This window comes from Sturnus vulgaris, chromosome 1 (genome assembly GCF_052056855.1).
Source record: "Sturnus vulgaris isolate bStuVul1 chromosome 1, bStuVul1.hap1, whole genome shotgun sequence".
Taxonomy (NCBI): Eukaryota; Metazoa; Chordata; class Aves; order Passeriformes; family Sturnidae; genus Sturnus; species Sturnus vulgaris.
The window spans coordinates 134,930,961-134,949,303 of record NC_142243.1 but is presented as its reverse complement, the minus strand read 5'-3'; the positions used below and the strand labels follow the sequence as shown (position 1 = coordinate 134,949,303).

At 35.4% G+C, this 18,343-nt stretch overlaps 1 protein-coding gene across 2 annotated transcripts in view; it reads left to right on the top strand.

Annotated features, from left to right (window-relative positions):
* The window catches only part of STK3 (serine/threonine kinase 3), a 121,628-nt gene that overhangs the window by 20,338 nt on the left and 82,947 nt on the right, over positions 1 to 18,343 (top strand). For both annotated transcript variants that reach the window (XM_088177643.1, XM_014879776.2), the window contains exons 5-6: positions 2,223 to 2,387; positions 2,796 to 2,963. In XM_088177643.1, the coding sequence (XP_088033769.1) occupies positions 2,223 to 2,387; positions 2,796 to 2,963 (333 nt within the window). The remainder of the gene's footprint in view (positions 1 to 2,222; positions 2,388 to 2,795; positions 2,964 to 18,343) is intronic.

The following is an 18,343-nucleotide window of genomic DNA, read 5'->3' as shown; positions in this document are numbered from 1 at the left end:
GAGCTGCTGATCCAAAGATCTCCATGTGGTTAATTTTTCAAGAACTAAAGCTAGAGGTTTACCTCCTTAGGAGCACAACATATTGAAGAGAGATCTCTGCCGTGTCTGCTAAGCACCATAGTTTATAATACTTCTTTTCTAGATGAAAGTAGGAAGAAAGTTGTGTGCTTATCTTGCTACATATTTGTAAGTGCTCAGGATCATTTTCTGTTGCATGTTCAGGATTTATCTGCATGGAAGTCTTTGGAGATTCAGGATATTGTATTGTTTCTAAAATTGTGAGAATTTGGCAAAGCCTGGGCAGAAAGTGTTACACTCAGAATGCCTTAAACCTTTCAAGATACACTGTTTAGTAGCCGGAGTTTAAATTGCCTGAAATGTGAGTCTGCAAATAATCACAGTTTTAGTGATTCACCGTAGAATTTTTAGATTACATAATGAGGATTGTCTCTTTCTCCAAATACCCTTTTGACCATACTTAAGTTTATCTTACAGTTGATTTAAAGTCCCTTCTTACTTGACTCCAGATCATGTAGGTGTTTTACTCCCATGGCACAATTCCAGGAAAGTTGCCTTATTTGAACTGTGTACAACAGGGTTTTCAGTTCTTCTGGCATACGGTCCTTTGAAGCAGCATAGCAGTCAGCATAAAGTTGCACAAATAAAGGCTTTGAGCAGTATGCTGCTGAATAGAAACTCTGAAAGAGCTTGGAGATACATAGTGGGCAAGGAATGCATAATGCACAGCAGAGGCGGTAACTGCTTGCCTTGGAGCTAATATAAAACCATCAATTTCATTTTCTGCTTGCATTGGAGAAGGTTTATAAAAGTCTCTGGAACTCTTGGGGTTTATCAACACATGCACTTTTTTGAAAGCAGTGCCAGTTTGAGCAGCAGCTACTTTGCTTTGTCCTTCTTTACTATGCCATGAATTGAATTCAGGAACTGTTTCATTGGAAAAATAATTTGGGAGACAGGTTTGTTTTCAACTAAGATCTGTCTTACAGTTGTTCAGTGGAAGGGCTGAAACACAGTGTGAATTACTGCTGTAGGTTGCAGGGAAAGTAGGGACTGGAGCTTGGGACTGCTGTTTAAATAAATGCATGTGCAACTGTGCCCTTGGGCTCCACACCTAGGTTTTATGAGACCAGATAGAAGCTGCAACAAGGAAGTGGTTCTGTTTGTTGAATAATTAAAACTTGTTGTGAGCAGCTCAAGTGCAGATAATCTTGCTGACTAATAATTTTTTTTTTCCTTTTTGTTGATTCATTCTTTTGGCTTAGAGCGATTGCAAGTGGGTTTTTGTTTCTTATGGGATTTTGGTGGTTGTTGGAGAGAGGTGTGGATGTCTCCCAACGCTTTCAGAACTGAAACTGGAAGGAATTGCTATTGCTTAATTTAATTTCTTTGTAGGATTGGAAAAGTAGAGGAAAGAGGGGGAAAATGCAACCCAGCATTGCAGTCAAATCAGAGTATTCATCTTCAGTTTTGCAGTTTCTTGCATTTCTGAGAATGTGTGTTTAGTTGTTATATTGAAGCATCAAGGTACTGTAATTAACTGGCATTTCAGTTGTATGGATAGTTTCTTTGTATTTCCTTGAGCAATTGCATCACATGGAATGAATTATATGTGCATGTTTTTGCTTTTATTTGAGAACAAATGCTGATGAAAATCAGAGAAGTGTTTGCAATGGGGTCTGGTGCCTGAAGAAGAGACTCCTGCTGTTTCTCTGATAACACTTGTTCAGGAACTTATGTGTTCTTATTGAGTTGATCTAAAGTGATGAGGATAAACCAGTGCTAACTGATGACTTACTCAAGAGTCTGTTGTTTATGAAGCAAATAAAAGAAAATATGTCTCAATTTTTTTCACTATGTTGTATTTTCTTTAGTAATGAGATGTCTGTCAGCTTGTTGGCAGTTGACTTTCAGTTTATTGTAGCATTTGTGATCACATGTGACTCTGCAGTATACTAGATTTATCAGAAGCATTTTGGCCTGCCAAGTCTACACATTTTTTCTCTACAGTTGGCATTTAATACTTTATATTTATTAATTTTTTTAGCTTTAAAACTGAAGTTTTTATGGTCTGCTAAAAAAAAAAAAAAAAAAGAAAGTCAAGCATTTTATGCTCTTTATAACAAATAAAATGATCATGATTTAAATAAATCTAATATATGGACCTTATGTGTATACCTGAAAATGGGTTTGTTTTCTTGCAGCTAACAGAGGATGAAATTGCAACTATTTTGAAATCTACTCTTAAAGGACTTGAATACTTGCACTTTATGAGAAAAATACATAGAGATATAAAAGCTGGAAATATCCTTCTTAACACCGAGGGACATGCAAAATTAGCTGATTTTGGTGTGGCTGGCCAGTTAACAGTAAGTAACTGTGGAAAGATGATTTAAAAATGGTATAGTGCTCCCAACCTTGTTCTTTCACCTTTGTCTTCTGCCTTGAATTTTATGTCTCAGCAATGTCTCTGCCACTAGTGGTAGTGGCAGAACTAAGATTCTTTATCACAGTGAGTATTTAATGTAGTGCAGGGCTATTTAGCTTTTAGTTGTTTGTTTTTATAACCCAGTGTATTAAATGCCTGATGATCCCTTTAAATGTTAGTTTGAGATTTATGACTATTTCCACCTCTTTGGCCTCTGCAGTCTGATGGGCTGAATCTGTTTGGTTTTAATTGGAAGTCACTACCATTTCACCTTTAAATACAGAATTGATATAAAAATAATCTGAAAACAAGCATCTCTGGTTTAATTGCATAAATAATATAATTGCAGGATACAATGGCAAAACGTAATACTGTTATAGGAACTCCGTTTTGGATGGCTCCTGAAGTCATACAAGAGATTGGCTATAACTGTGTGGCAGACATCTGGTCCCTTGGTATAACTTCAATAGAAATGGCTGAAGGAAAGCCTCCATATGCTGATATTCACCCAATGAGGGTAAGTGTGTTGGTGGCGTTTTCTGTTTGTTATATTAAAAAAAACAAACAACCCTCAAACCCACAAAACATTCAAAACCCCCTAATACTGGAATCATAAAGCTGTATGTTTGTGAGACTTTAATACTAACAATTTTTACACTCTGTATTGCTTCCTCTTGACTCCAGTTTGCCTGTGTTTTAACACGTTTCTGTAAGGTTTCAGAATGCCTTTATCTCCACTTGAGAGGGAGCTACAGCAGGAAGCTTTTAATTGGCTTTGGGGTAATATATAGAATCTGTTTCACACTGTTCCTGCACTTGGAGACTTCCATCAGCAAGAGTCTGTTTGCTTTTGAAAGGCAGTTTTGAAATAAAGGTGACCTAAAGAAGAGTTCAGAACTGTCCTATGGGAGCAGTGCTAATAATAATAATAATACATAATACATAAATAATAACAATAACATTAGGAACACCTGACATCTTTTTAGTGACTCCTAAGGTCTCTTACTAAATTAGTTTACTTTTTGTAAAATAAAATGTAGATAGAATTAGTTGCTTTATGAAGAGTAGCCATTACAAAGGAATTACTTGGAGAAGTTAATGGGAAAGAATGTTTATCTTGGGATAACTTGACACCGTTAGTCATGCTGTTATTATTTTTGTAATGAGCTATAGAACAGCTATGTTGATTGCAGTGAGCATCAATAAGCACTCCACTCTTAAGTTGTTTAAAACCCACTTTGAATTAAGAAGGCATTTTATATTGCTTAAAGCATACCTTTTCCCAGAAGAATCTTTGCAATTTGCTGCAAAATTGTTATATATACTGAATTATTTTATTCAGTTTTCTTTTACTGGTGTCTCATGTGTCAGAATCTTAATATAAAGAAGCCACCACTGTAGAAAGAGAAGGTGCTGTTCATATACGATTACTGTAAGGTGATGCACATCTGAATTCAAGTGTATTTAGTGGTATTTTTGTTTGTGGGGTTCTTGATTTTTGGTTGTGTGTGCTCTTTGGAGGAGAGAAGTTTCCTGAAATTTCTGTTAAAGCTAGTGAGTGATTTTCATTTAGAAACATTACATAATTTTAGAAGCAAAGTTTAATCATATTTGTACACCATATTTGTTTTCCCTGCAATTAACTATTTTAAAATTACAATTCAAAATAAAAATGCTCAGGTGAAAACTGGGAACAAAATAAGTATCTCTGAAGCTGGATTTTGATGGGAATTTAAGTTAACGTGGAAGAGCCTCTAAAAATAATTTGAAGCATAATTGATGACAAATTAGCTACACTTGATCATGCTGGGATTTTTGGTTATACTTCTAACAAAAATGCCTTAATTACATCTGAATAACATTACTGTATGTGGTTGCACCAGCTGTTGAAAGGTGAGCACTGCATTATCAGAGAGGATTTTTATGTGCATGACAATGGCTGCTTATAAATCAAAGGTCACTGAGTTTGAATGCTTGTGCATCTGTTTAATTCTTGCAATCAAGTGAATGCTATCAAAGGCCAACGTAATTTAACACAATTCTGGATTACATACAACATGTGTTCTTGTTAATAAATTATGTTATGGTTTTTAAGGGCTTGTATGTAGTTAGTACTCTTTTGTATATTTGATACCTCCAGTTTTTCTTAATTTTTATTAGTGAGTTGTTACAGTGGTTAACAAGAAATACACAAATTTAAGTTGCAATAGTTTTTCTGGTGTCATATGATATAGCTTCACAGGACTTTTGGCCATATGTAGATGCTTTGTTTTAGTTATGACACAGAATTGATACAGGCAAGCATGAAAGCTTGGGCAAATTTTCATTGCTTTTTCTAGATGTTGCTAGAGTTCTGTGGTATTTATGTAAGGCACAATTTTGTTGCCTGGGAATGCACAGTGAAATTACCATGCACACTATTTTGCTGTAGGCTGGTTGGCACTGCCACAAAGGTAATGCACTGCCAGTAGGCCATTTCCTTGTCAACTGCATTTACAGCTTAATAGAAATAGTACATGACTTCTTTAAACAAGTGTTTTGGCAGAGAGGAAATAGCAGATTCCATGCAAACAAGCATAGCTTCCTCTGCTTAACCACACTGACTACTCCAAAGAATTGTACTAGTTTCAGCTGGGAAAGAAGAAGTGGGGGGTGCAAAATGGAATTTCAGGTGGGAGTGGGAAGAGGAAACAGTTTTTTTTTCTGGTTAAGTATTCCTGTCATAGTGTATTGGACTATAAGTGTCATCCATGCTATTTCACTTGCTCCTGCTGCAAACCTGAGTTCAACAGGAGCTGTAGTTGTCACACTTGGTTTGAGGCTCAAAGGTCAAGAACACTTGCCAGCTCAGTAGTTTTAATGCTTTATTCATCTAAGAATTATGGACTGCCTTGCATACTCAATGTCAGAGTCCTTTTCTGCTTTTGCTAAGGATGAAAAGTGAAACTTCTGTATTTTCTGTGTTTTTTTTTTTTAAGGAGGAGTATTTTCAGGTAGTTTTAAAGGAGGGAAAAATACAGATGTCCTCAAGGTTGCCCTAAAACATGGTGATACAGCCACTAGAAATAACAAGATATTTTCTGATTTAAAAAAATCATTCAAACCTAGAGGGCTAAAATCAGGGCTAAAAGCTTGTTGATTGCAGTGCATTGTGCAGCACCTGGGGTTAATGTGGCTAGCAGTTTCTGCATCTGCCTTTGATTGCTCTGCTGTGATGAGCAGTTAGCAATTTGTAGTGGAGTTAATTAAAAGAGACTTCACTGTGGTTCTAGATCAAGACTCAATCTCTTCCTCTGAAGCTGCAGCCATGTTTTAACAGCTGGATTCCCATGTCCCCATTGACTGCAACATACATGCTGTCCTGTAGTGATAAAACATTAGGTCCTACCCCAGACAAAACCTCATTCAAACCATTAGCTATTTTGTTCAGTCACTCCTCTGCCTGTGATATCTGTCCTTATTTCTAAATTCCCTATTTTTAATCTTTAATGAGAGCATGGAGAATGGACTATTTTACTGTAACAGTTGTGATTTTGCTTTATTGCTAAAAACTGGTAACATGCTTGTGAAATATCCTCTGTCTTTGCTAACTAAGCCATGATCTCAAATTGTCATGTAAGAATTGTTTTTGGCTGAACATTCTTTAAGCTGCATAGTTTTCATATGATCCTTCTGCTGCTGGTATTTGGCTTTAATAACAGGTAGATTAATAACACTTTGCCATAAAACTAGTCTTAAAACTTATGCATGGCTTCTTTTGAGGTCCTTCTTTAGGCTACCCTTACTAAAATTTTTCCTCATGTTCATGCAATGATGAGATCAGTTATTCCTGCAAGGCTGAAATTTTTATGATCAATTTAAGTGTGGGCTGCTGCTGTTAGAGATATGCTGTCCGTAGCCAGGAGTTCCTGACTTTTCTGTTAAGCAAACACTAACATTTTTGTGGCCTCACATGTAGCTGGATTAAAGCTACTGATGTTCTGAAAAGTTAATGTGATAGAAACCTCCTAGAACTGGGCCAGAGAAGTTGTAGGAGCATGTAGTGGACGGAGGAAATGGGCTGAGGGGAGTTACTGCTCTTGAGCCTTTTAGACCAACTATAGAAAGGCAACGTGTGCTTTATAAAATGTCCTCTTCTTTGAAAGGTCAACAGTTACTGACAGGTTGGTGTGCTTAAAAAAAAATGCTGGTAGCTCTTTTACAAAAGAGAAGGGGAAAAAAAAAAGACAAAAAAAGCCCAAACTCTTCTTTCTTGCTTATTGGGCAGCTACAATAATTCACATTGTGGCATGGAAGAAGCTGGTGCTAGATGTGTTTTTCAGCACTTCACAGTATTGGTCTTTGTTTATGGTGAAGTTTGTTAGAAATGGACATGTGGGCATCACATGTTCTGCAGTGATTTGGAGGAAGCCAATTTGAACTGCTTCCATTTGCCTTAAGTTCAATCATGATATTTATTTTTCCATGGCACTTACCCAGATTATCCATGCCTCCTGCTTAGCCTGTGTCATTTCCACCCTGGACTAATCTGTTTGTAATAACCTTTTATTCCTGATGTATCTTATAACAAACTACAATTTCCCGGTTTTTTATTCTTGACATATTGCATTAAAACTGGAGATTGAAGCGAGAATTATTGCTCTGTAGGGCTCTAAGAAAAAAGATGTCATGTGGAGCATGGCAGTCAGATTGGGACCAGTGTTTCAGCCATTGAGAAGACACTTTTCTGTATGCCTTTTGTGCCAGAAATTGAGGAGAGGAAAAAAGAAAAACCATTTCTTTCTGTGTAGTCAGTCTTGTATTTCTTCTCTCCAACAGATGGTGTTATCTCACTGGTTTCTGTTATTTTCTTTAAGAGTTCACCTATCTTATCTCAGCATTACTGCTTTTAAATTAGACTAGGTTTGTAAAAGTATATGGTTTTCTTATTTTAGTGCTTCTACTTATCTTTACAAAAGACTTTGAATTAACTTCTAAAAGTCCTTTACCTTTTAAGAACTTTCTAGCAGACACTGTTAATTTGTAACTTGAGGTCTTCTTGCCTGCTGTGTGAAGATAGAGTGAGCTAATATTTAAAGAGTTTAAAATACGGATATTTGATTGTATATTACTGTTCATTATTTTACTACTCTTCACAATCTTATGGAAGAATGATTGTGAGCTGTGATATTTTAAGGTGCTAGTAACATGTATTTGTAGTGGGGACCTAAGATTGATGTCATATAGCTGTGACAGCAGAGGAATTGGAGGAGCATGTGTTCTGTTGCAGGATTTTCAAAGAACTGTTGTGAGACCTTTGGCCCTCTCTAGGCTTTAAATGGAATTTTTGTACTTGCTTTATACAGACCTAAATGCAGGTGATGGGTGCAGAAGGGAGGTATTCCTCCTACCTGTTTCCATGCATTTTCAATACCCATTTCTGCTGGAATGAGTATTCAGGTGGTCACATGATAACCAAATAATAAGAAGTAGCTTTCAATGATATCGTTAACAGGGTGCTCTGAGTAGGTGGCAACAAAAATGTGTGGCTGGGACTGGTAGAAGAAATGGATTATCTGTTTTTGGGCATCAGCCAAGTTGAGTTAGGTAGTTGCAAAACCAGAGTCTCAGCAGGCCATCTGTAAATTTGTTATGATTAAAACTTAGTAATTATATAAGAAAACTGTGGAGCTTCTCTAAAGTTGACTCTTAAAAATGTTTTTTTTTACAGGACAAACTACTGTTTGTCTACAGGACAAACTGACATTTTTGTAGCTGTCCTACTTGTCCTTTGAGGCTTTTTCTGGTTGGGCATATTGATAAAATTAGGCAGGATTCTAGACCTTTCTTGGCTGAGTGTTCCCCCACAAAACCTTCTTCCTTCTCCACCTCAGCCTATTCTTCCATCTTTAAATGCTTTTGCTGTGATAGAGCAGAACTTCGTGGGGGAAACTTCCAATGGTCTTCAATTTGCATGCAGCTGAAGGCAAGTCTTGATTCATAATATATTTGCCTCTTGGTACTATTTATAGCCAAAGTTTTAAATAGGTGTTACAACTTTATTATAATAAAAAATAAATATGCACTGTTAATACCAGACTGTATTTGTCTAACAGACTGAGAAAAAAAAAATCAGTCTCAATGGAATTGCTTTCCACATAAATCACCATGAGAAATACAAGTCCACATTCTAATGGGTTATACAACGTTTTTTCTGTAAGTCAATATTAGTACTATATGGTTCAGACCACTTGCAGCTCTGCTAGTACCAGTGCTCGTCTGAGTATTGTATCTTTGGTAGTTTTCATTTTATGTTCAACTTCTCAGGACTGATCTCTAAAGAAGTATGACTTACTTATGGGTTCTTAACAAAAGAAAACTATATTTTAATTGAATATGCTGCTAATTCGAATTAGTAAACAACTTGTCCACCTGCTCTGATCAAAATGTGAATAATTGCCATGTGGGGATTTTTCTATGAATCGAAAACAAAAACAGATGAGGCAATACATTAAAAAAAAAAGGTGCTAGATGCTTTTTCATTTGAGATCTATTTTACTTGTCAAAATAAGTAGATTTACTTTTTTATTTTAAATGAATAATCAGTTTTTGTAGTGTGTGAACAGACCTCTTTACCTAAACTGCTTATGGTGTGGTAAGTAATTGCTGAGGTGCAGACCAGGTCCTAACACCCTGTTAATGATTTGACTCCTTTCAGCAAAGCTTCTGGAATAAGATGATAAATGTTTGGCAAATTAAAATGGGTGATCGTGTACATTTGAACTTGCATATCTGTGCATGCTTCATTTTTGGTGAGCAAATAACTGAGGTCCTACCTAAATGAAATATTTGCATAGAGTTTGCTAGAATTTTAATATCTAGGTAAGAGATCTACTGATCAGCAGAATTGCTGTAATTGTAACAACAATTTGACTTGGTAGCTTATTTCCTCAGCTTTTATTCTTTAATGGGTATATGAAAGCATCTTTTCTATAGGTTGTTATATGTACCTTAATGTGAGGAGATAAATTTCTAAATTTTCTGGAATACAATTAAGGCAACTGTTAACTATTACAGTAATGGCATTTTAGATAAAAAGAGAGTTTTTAGGTACTTGTTAACTGTGTCAGCTAATCATTGCTTTTCATTGTGGTTGAGTTATTTTTAGCAGTGAATTGAGAACTAAATAAAGGGCAAATTGTGGTCCTGCAGAAAAATTATTTTCTGTCAAAGTTTCACTTGTGGCTCTTGGGCACGCTGCTTGTAGAAGTGCAGAGATCCTACTCTGTAGATTTTTAAAATTCTTTTTCATTTCAAAGTGTGTATGGTTCTCCAAATGTAAAGCTATGATTTTAGTTAAAATATATTTGGTGTTCACTTATATATGTAAGGTGATTTCAAGTGCTTTCTTCCCTAAGTTCGTATTCTTTGTGGAAATGCTAGTCATAAATACACACATAGTATCTTTTGAACATAATTTCTTTTTTAATATATGATGCCTGCAGGATTAATACAGGCAGTGAATTTCAAAAGGATTTAATTTGCTTGTTTGTTTGTGATCAGCCCACCTATGGACTTGCTGTAGACGTGAAGGGTAACAATTCTCATGAGTGAGGACGTCAACCCAGGGAAGTGCTCAAGGGGTATAGTCTAGTTTCTTGTGATATAGAAATACAATTTCTTTCAGTTTTTCAGTGTGCCTAGCATAGAATTTTCATGAAAATTCCTATGGCATGGCTTCGTCAGAATACATAAATGGAATAAAAAGAAATGATATGTGAGTTGTCTTCAGACACTGAAGACAAGTTTAGAGGTATCTGGTTGCAAAACATATGAAATATAGCATGTGATATTTATTTTCTTAAATTGCAATCAATAGTTCATTGCTTGACTTTACCAGATTTAGTAACATGTATTGAGCCTCCTAGAGAATGATGTGCCAGCATGGCAACATCCAGTTTCCAAGACTGGACAGCTTGCTATGTGAAGGGATAGTATGTTTAATATCAGCCCATTTTATGTGAAAGGAGAGATTTGTAATACCATTATGAAAGCAAGATAGGAAAAATACCATTTGTTCTCTGGCAAAACTTCAAAGATAATAAAAAGTTTCTCCCTAATAGCCCAAGGAGCTTTTCAAAGAGGTTTTGCCACATGGCTTCCCAAACAAAGGATTGACAGACCTCTCTGGTTTATTGAACTCTTTAATGATATGACATTAGCATTGATTTGCTGTGAAAACACTAGGTTACTTGAGGTGTGTTCAGTGATTAAATTGGAGGATGACAGCATCCTATTCCTGTTCACATTAAAGCTTTTGAAAAAGTCTACAATCTGATGAATGTAATTGTTGTCTTCCTGTAGGTATTGCTTTTTAAATTTACCCTCCTTTTTTCTTGCATCTCTCTATCATTTCTTTTCAGTGAAAAGCTGGCTTGAAAGTTCATGTAACAAAACCGTTGGAATATAAATAAAGTGTAATTAAAGGTTACAGAATCTAGCATACATGCTTGACTGGCTGAAGAGAATGCATTGTCACTCCTTTACATCACCAGAATTTTCTTTATGTCAGTAGAAGTTTTGGAAGTACAAAAAATATTTATTACTGTTAAATGTATAAATTCTTTGCCTTTTTAAATTATGTTGGGTTTGCTGGTGCATATGTGTGCAAAAAGGAAATGTTAATCTGTTGTGTGTAATAAAGTAGCAGAAGCAGAGAATATTTGAAATTTGTACTGGAACTGGAGTTTAATTTGAATTAAATGGAAAACATTTATTGCATGCTTCTAAATAAGGATTTAATTAAAATTGAACTAGTGCATCTTTTCAGACATAGCCCTGTATAGGAAATTTGAGACATGCTTCAGTTGATGGTTGGTTTTCTCTGACTTTGATTAATCACTTTCAAAGTAAGTGGAGGATTGGAACAGTAATTTCATAATTACACAAAAGTGAATTAAATTGAAACTTTTAACTAAAATAACTGTAAAGAGAGTTTGATCCTGGTTAGTTTCATGCAATGTTGTGCATCTTCTTTGAGTGCTTCAGATTCTTAGAAGTGCTAATCTGAAAAAAGGACCCATACCACAATGCTACCTATTTATTTCTGAGATGCTTCAGTGGTAGATGTTGGACCTGGGAAAATTATTTTTCAAATATGTTGGAGCAGTAAACAGAGGTTGAATGAAGCCATTGAATCAATGGAAATATTCTTGATGACTTGAGTGAGCACTGGCTCAAGCCCTGTGCCTATTGTTAAAGATGATTTGATAGACCTGTTAATGAGGGTAAAGCCCAGAATGTGTTCAGCAGACCTAGCATGGCACAGCTTAACAGTATCCACCGTGCCTGAGCTGGCTGCTTTCTCCTGGGCTCATGTTAAAAGCAAACAAGCTAACAACCTTCCACCAGAAAGATTATTCACAAGTTTTAAATTGCTACAGGTTTGCTCATTTGTGATGTTAGTAATATTGTAAGCATAGATCAGAGTGCAAAGCAAAGTTATTTTGCAATTTGAAGATCTCAAGAAAATTTTATTTGAAATAGGCAATTTGTAGTAAATCACCAAGATTCATTAAATCTAAAATGACAATCTTAACATGACATGACTTTTTTATTAATGAGCTTTACAGCCATTGTTATTTTTAAAAACCCCCAACTTTCTGTCATTTGTACGTGTCATTATATGCTCAATTTATCCAGTTTCTATTTAACCTGCACTATGGATGTAGAAAATAGTTCAGCAAGGTGTTTATGCACAGATTTTGGAGAATTTATTTTATTAGCAATTCTATAATACTTTGCAGGATATTGTCAAGTATACCACTTTTAAGTGAAGAGCTATACATATTAGCTACAAATATACTTCAATTTCTTCTTATTTTTATTATCTTTCAACTTTTAGGATTAGAAGTAAATATACAAGGTTAATTTTTATTCAGAGTCTGGCAGCTTCATTAAAGAGGAGGGAATCTGTATATTGCTTTTAATTGAAATCTCTGTTTGAATTTTTATATGCAACTAATGTCTTTTTAAGCCAAAAAATAACTCAGTAAACAGTTTTAAGACGTTCTTGGAAACTTGAATTAATGTTTATTTATTGAAGTGAATTGTATGTTCATTTTTTTCTTATGTATGTTTTCTGTCAGTTTACCTAGTTGACCTGGAGGAAGTGCTTTAGAGACTTGACTTCTGTATTGCCAAATTCTTAACACATTATTACAAGTTTTAGAAGCAGAAGTGTATTTACTTGGGTGATACTTGATTTTTTTAATATGTCGGAGAAAACCGCAAGGAAATCAGGAGAAAAGTATTAAGCTTCTGTTGCTGCTTACCAGAAGATACATGCTTTGAGCATATACTGGTTGTTTACTTTGTAAAGAATCTAAAAAAAATGCTTAGATTGGAAGGAGGATAAAATTTGGAATGTAGAAAGAGGTTATTAAGACTGCATGTACCCTGTTTCTGACATGGTATTATATTGCCTTAAAATGTACACTAGGTAATTTTTAAAGAGGATGATGCATATTTAATGAAGAAATTTATTTATTTAAAAGGAAAGGTTGCCAATCAGTCTAAATTTGCTTCAGTTAAAACTTGATGGTCTAAAGACAACTTATAATCCTTTTCTTGTTATAAAGTATTGTCAAATTTGTAGTAGTATCAGTTAAGTTTATGGAAACTTAGTTTTAAGGTGGTTTAAAATAGAACTAAATCTTTAATTTGTGTTTGATGGCACCTGTTTTCATTTTGTTTCCCTGGCAACACCAGTGGTATCAAAAGTTGCCTGTAGACCACCCTGGTTTTAGAGAAGAATGAAATCAGCCTGGCTCAGCCTTTGATTTTACTGACTAAATACTTAGACAAAGCTTTTACACATACTCAGTACTTTGCAAACTAACTCAAATGATTTGGGTATACAATTTGTGATTTTTTTTTTTCAAATCAGAATTTTCTGTATTAATGCCAGTTTGTATTGTTCTGCTGTTTTTAAAATGCATTGAGATACAGGAAGTATTTTTGATACACTGTCTGAAAAAGTGTGTTTGAAAGCTATAATAACTACCTGCAGAAAAGTATAGTAAAAATTAGTAATTTTTAGATAATACAATCTGTCTACTTTTAGAGCTGTATGGATCCAGGGTTTTCCTTCAAATGTAAATTGTCATTATTTGCATTCCCATGGGAAATAAAAGCAATGTGAATGTAACCTCCAGATTCTACTTTCTTCTGTGATGCTTTACCATGTCTGAGAATTTACATTATGAAAATTGCATATATGGTGTTCCAAACACCACAAATTCCTAACACAAATCAGGTTGTGTTTCATAAACACAACCATGGACATAATTCTTGCAAATACTGCTTATCATTACCTACCTCCCTGAAAATTGCTGCTTTACTGACAGAAGCCTCCTCTGGTATGTATATTCCTGAGCTCCATGCTATACCATTGATAATTAAGAAAAGGAAAACGTTGGTGTTCTTTGGAGCAAATCAGATTTATATTGTTAGTTGCAGGAATAGCGGGCAGTCTGAGAAGTTTAAGATTTCCATTTTCCCCCAGAAATTTAGAATCATTTTGGAAGACAATGAAGGAATCTGTTCCCAGAAAAGAGTGTACCTCTGATGGAGTTCATGGGTACCTGTGGTGCAGTACTTCCCAGTGTCCTGGTGCTTTGACAGCTTTCATGCTATGAAAACGTAAACCAGGTAGCATCAGCCAGCACAAGATTTATTGGCAAAGGGACATGCATGTGTTAAAACAGTCATCTGTTTCAAGTGGTATTTCCTTAATAAATGTAATAATCATGAACCCTAACCTTAGGACAGAGATTACACTGTCTACACTTGGCAGGTATATCCAGATATAAGTGAACTTTGCTTCTACTGTCCTCCTTTCAGTTTTTTCCAGGAGTTTCTCTGGAGCAACTGTGTGTGTACTGTAAATGTCTTGCTTTTTGTTTGTTTCTCTGACTAATATGACTAATTTGTCCAAGCTGTATTTTTTGATATTTAGAAGTAGCTAGCATTTGATTCTTGGTGGTGAAAACAAACATATGCAAGTTCCTAATTTGTAAAACATGCTGTTGTTAAACAGTCAGAATAATTAAATTATTTAGAGAAATTGGCACAAAATTTCTTAGAACTTGATCCTTCTAGCAGTTGTGTGAATTGTCATGTATAAATCGTGACTGAGGAGCACTGGTTGCATTGCCACTTGCATGGTGTGAAAATATGTAGAGTGTGCAGTAGCTGGAAGGATCTTTCTAGGCTGGAAATATTATGGTAAGCTGATGGGGCTAAAGAAAGGCCTTACTGCTGTAGGCCTGGGTGAATAGTAGGACGGGCTAAAAGCCAGAGGACACGTCTGTCTGGATGGGTGTTGAAAAGTTGGTGTGTGCTCCCTCTGACAGCCGTACTGTCTGAGGGCAGGACGTGATGTGGCTCCGGCTCAGGAGCAGTGCACTGCCCTGATGTGCCTCTGTACCCAGAGTAATCTACCTGGCCTCTGACCTTGTTTCCATGTTTACCTCTCTCTGTGTGAAAGATAGCTTCTGTTTCAGGCTGTAATTTGTAACCTTTAATAAGGAATTAATTCACAATGCCTGGACTGAGCATGGACACAGAAGTGCATTTCACTAAGCGGCTAAAGCATATGCTACAGGATTTCTGCTGCTGGCTTGTTGACTTTGTACATGTTCAGATTAGATTAAGATTCAGTTCAGCATTGAGTTAGCTGATGCAAAATTTAGCCTATTAATTTTTATTTTTTTTAAATTAACTTACTGCAGGAGAACAGTATATTCTTTTGCGGTGTTTCTGATCTAGCATTATGATTCCTAATGCTGCTTTAGTGTTGTCTGGAAAGAGCTTTGATAAAAATCAACTGGACCAACATGCCCATAAAATAAGAGTTTGTTCTTGACCTCTTAGTACATATAGATGAAGTCAGTGGGTATAATGTTCATTTTCTTAAGCCATTAAGTCATATGTCTTCCAGGTATTGCTTCATGCACTGAGCATGTTCTTTTCCTACTGCATTTTAATAGTGTAGTTAGGATGTTACCTTGATTCCTTGCCTGTATTCTGAAAATAAAAGCATGATTGGCTCAGCTTTCTTTCACACCTGAAGGGAACTTTTTTCCCACAAAATTAACCTTATGTGTTAATAGAAGAAGGTCTATCCTAACATCATAATTACGTTTGTCACACATTTAATTAATGACAGTTATCAGAAGACACGTGGTGAGTACAGGGAGACTGCCAAACCTGGCATTGATACAGGAATTTTTTTTGTCTTTTGTAACATAACTTTGATCAAAAGATGCTCCTGATGCATGTTGCTAAAATAAATAATTTTCACACTCTAGAATTTTAGCAATTGACAAAAATCTCCACCTTTATTGGTTTCCTCTGACAGTTATAAGAATAGCCTCTCGGTGACTTTAAAAGCAGTAGACTGGATTACTAGGATCCAAGACATCAAATCTGGAGCTAAAAACAGACACTGAAAATACCTTGCTTTTGGTTTAAATTTGAGAATTGTTACCTAGGCTCTGCTACTGTAGTGTACACACAGGATGATTTAACTTCCGCATTATTCCCTTCTCTAGCTTTGTTTTGCTTTCATGACAGGTATCAAAACCTCTATCATAATTTCATGATTGCTATGGCCAAGATGGGCTTTAATTTAAAAAAAATCTATTTAATTATTTATTTGTATTTCACTACTTATTTATAAACATCTGGGGAATGTTAGTAGTATATTTGTAAGAATTCTACTAGGCTTTTGACGTTTAAATGGGAGCTTTTGGTTGCTATTGAGGCTTCAGAATTTATTAACAAATTCATCTGTAAGGGAAATTTGTTTAACAGAGTAAAACATTATGTTTCTAATGCCTTTGCATTTCAGTTGGTGATGGTTTAAATTATGACACCAGCCCTGTGCCTTAGGGCTTGCAATTCTGTAACTTTTTTCAGATGCATCAACTAAGCATTGCCTAATTTGTTATGAAATGGGAAGAAAAGTTGTTCAATAATTCCTACTAAGTTGTTCTGCTAACATCTGTTTCTGGTAAAATACTGGTAATATGATAAGAATTGAAAGAATTGTGTGATTGCTAGTTTCAAATAACCATTCCAGTGATGGTCAACTAAAGACTGCTTTGCTTTCACTGAGAGGGTCATTTGTATGTATGGGGTGTTAAATCCAAATGACAGAGAAAGCTAATGCTGGTGGGGTGATATGCAAAGGTAAGGTGTTGGTTTTGGATGCTGTTCTCTGGCAAATTTAGGAATTAAGTTATATCTGTTCTCTTCTTAAATTTATAATTAAGTGTATTTATAATTTACCTAAGGAAATTATTGAATATTCTCTAAAAAAATGAAGATGACTACTCATTACAGATAGTTTAAATATGTATGCTTGACTTTTTAATTTTTAATAAATAAAATCAGGTAAAGGGATCTGTTCTAGAAGTGGAAGGTTTTACATGGCCCTGTTTAGAGCCAGGGTAATGGTTGACTGGTCTCCTACCATAAGTTGAAGCCAAATTTTGAAACAGTCCGAGTTCTTTAGGTCAGGCAAGATGTGCTCAGGAATACTGCTTTTTTTCCTTCTCAACTTCTACATGAGTTTTCATCTCTTCCACCTCCTTTCTTGTCCCTGGTGCTTTGGTCCGGCAAAGGAGAGCTCTCCAGTATACAAGCAGAGAAAAGGTGAGTCAAATCACAGGAGTGAAGCTTGGCAAAATCTCCTTGAGAGATTGGAGTTCTGTTTCACACAAAGGATGAGAACTGAGCCATGGTGATCCCTTCATTGGGGGAGCCTCTACTGTCAGATTTTTCAGTAGTAGTAGTTTCACTTGTATTTTGTTGTCTCTGCACACCGACTTCTTAAAGAGAAAAAACAGTGGCTTTGAGTTCAGGGTGTGCATGTGAGTAGCTAATGGATGTGACAGATATATTTTAAGAATTCACCATTCCTTAAATGCTGTACCTTGTGCTTATGTAACCTAGAGTTATGCTTCATCTCCAATACAAGCAGCCTTGCTAGGGAAATACAGGAAAATCTTGTTCAGAGGCAGAGCAATAAGTTTTAAAAACTTGCATCTAGATGGTAAAGAGCCTCAGTATTTTGAGACAAAAATGAGCATTGTATTCTTTGTATTCGTTTCCCATGGTTACAAGCTACTTCCAGACATGTGGAAACCTGAATCCATTGAATCAAAGTGAAAAAAACAACAAGTTTTCATTATTAATTTTTTTTAATACCTATATCTATAGAGTTTGTTCTTTGAGATGAATATATGCATATATATAAAATCCATAAACATATTTCAGTATCTATAAATAAAGAGCTTAGTTTTTTATATGCAGGAATATGTATTTATGAATTTATCTCTGAGAGCTCTGTATAGATTCACAGGCACACACACAGAGTTTTTCATGCTCTCATTCATATGTGCAAATAATATATCCCTGTTACAAGTGGCTGTTTTCAGTCTGGCAAAAAATGAGTGTTTGTTTAATTGTTTTTAATCTCCATTTTTAATAACACATGGAAGTTTATTCAGTAACTTGAATGATGTCTTCTTGGTGACCTTATGAGTGCAAACTGTTGGTTTCTGTATAACCCTTCACAAAATGTTTATGCCTCAGAGCTCCAGTGAACTTAAAGCTGCATCTGATCCTAAACTGAGACACTCAATTTTACTGCCAAGAAAGGATGCCCAAGTAATGCTTAACTACTGTGTAGAAAATGAGTCTTCTTATGCATTTCATCAATTGGGTGTCATATATTTCCTTTGGAGTGGAATTAAGCAGAGCATCTGGTAAATCTGTACTGCAGATTCACATGAAAACTTTCAGTCATTGGCTGTTTTTTAATGAAAAATGTAATTGCAGACATCGAAT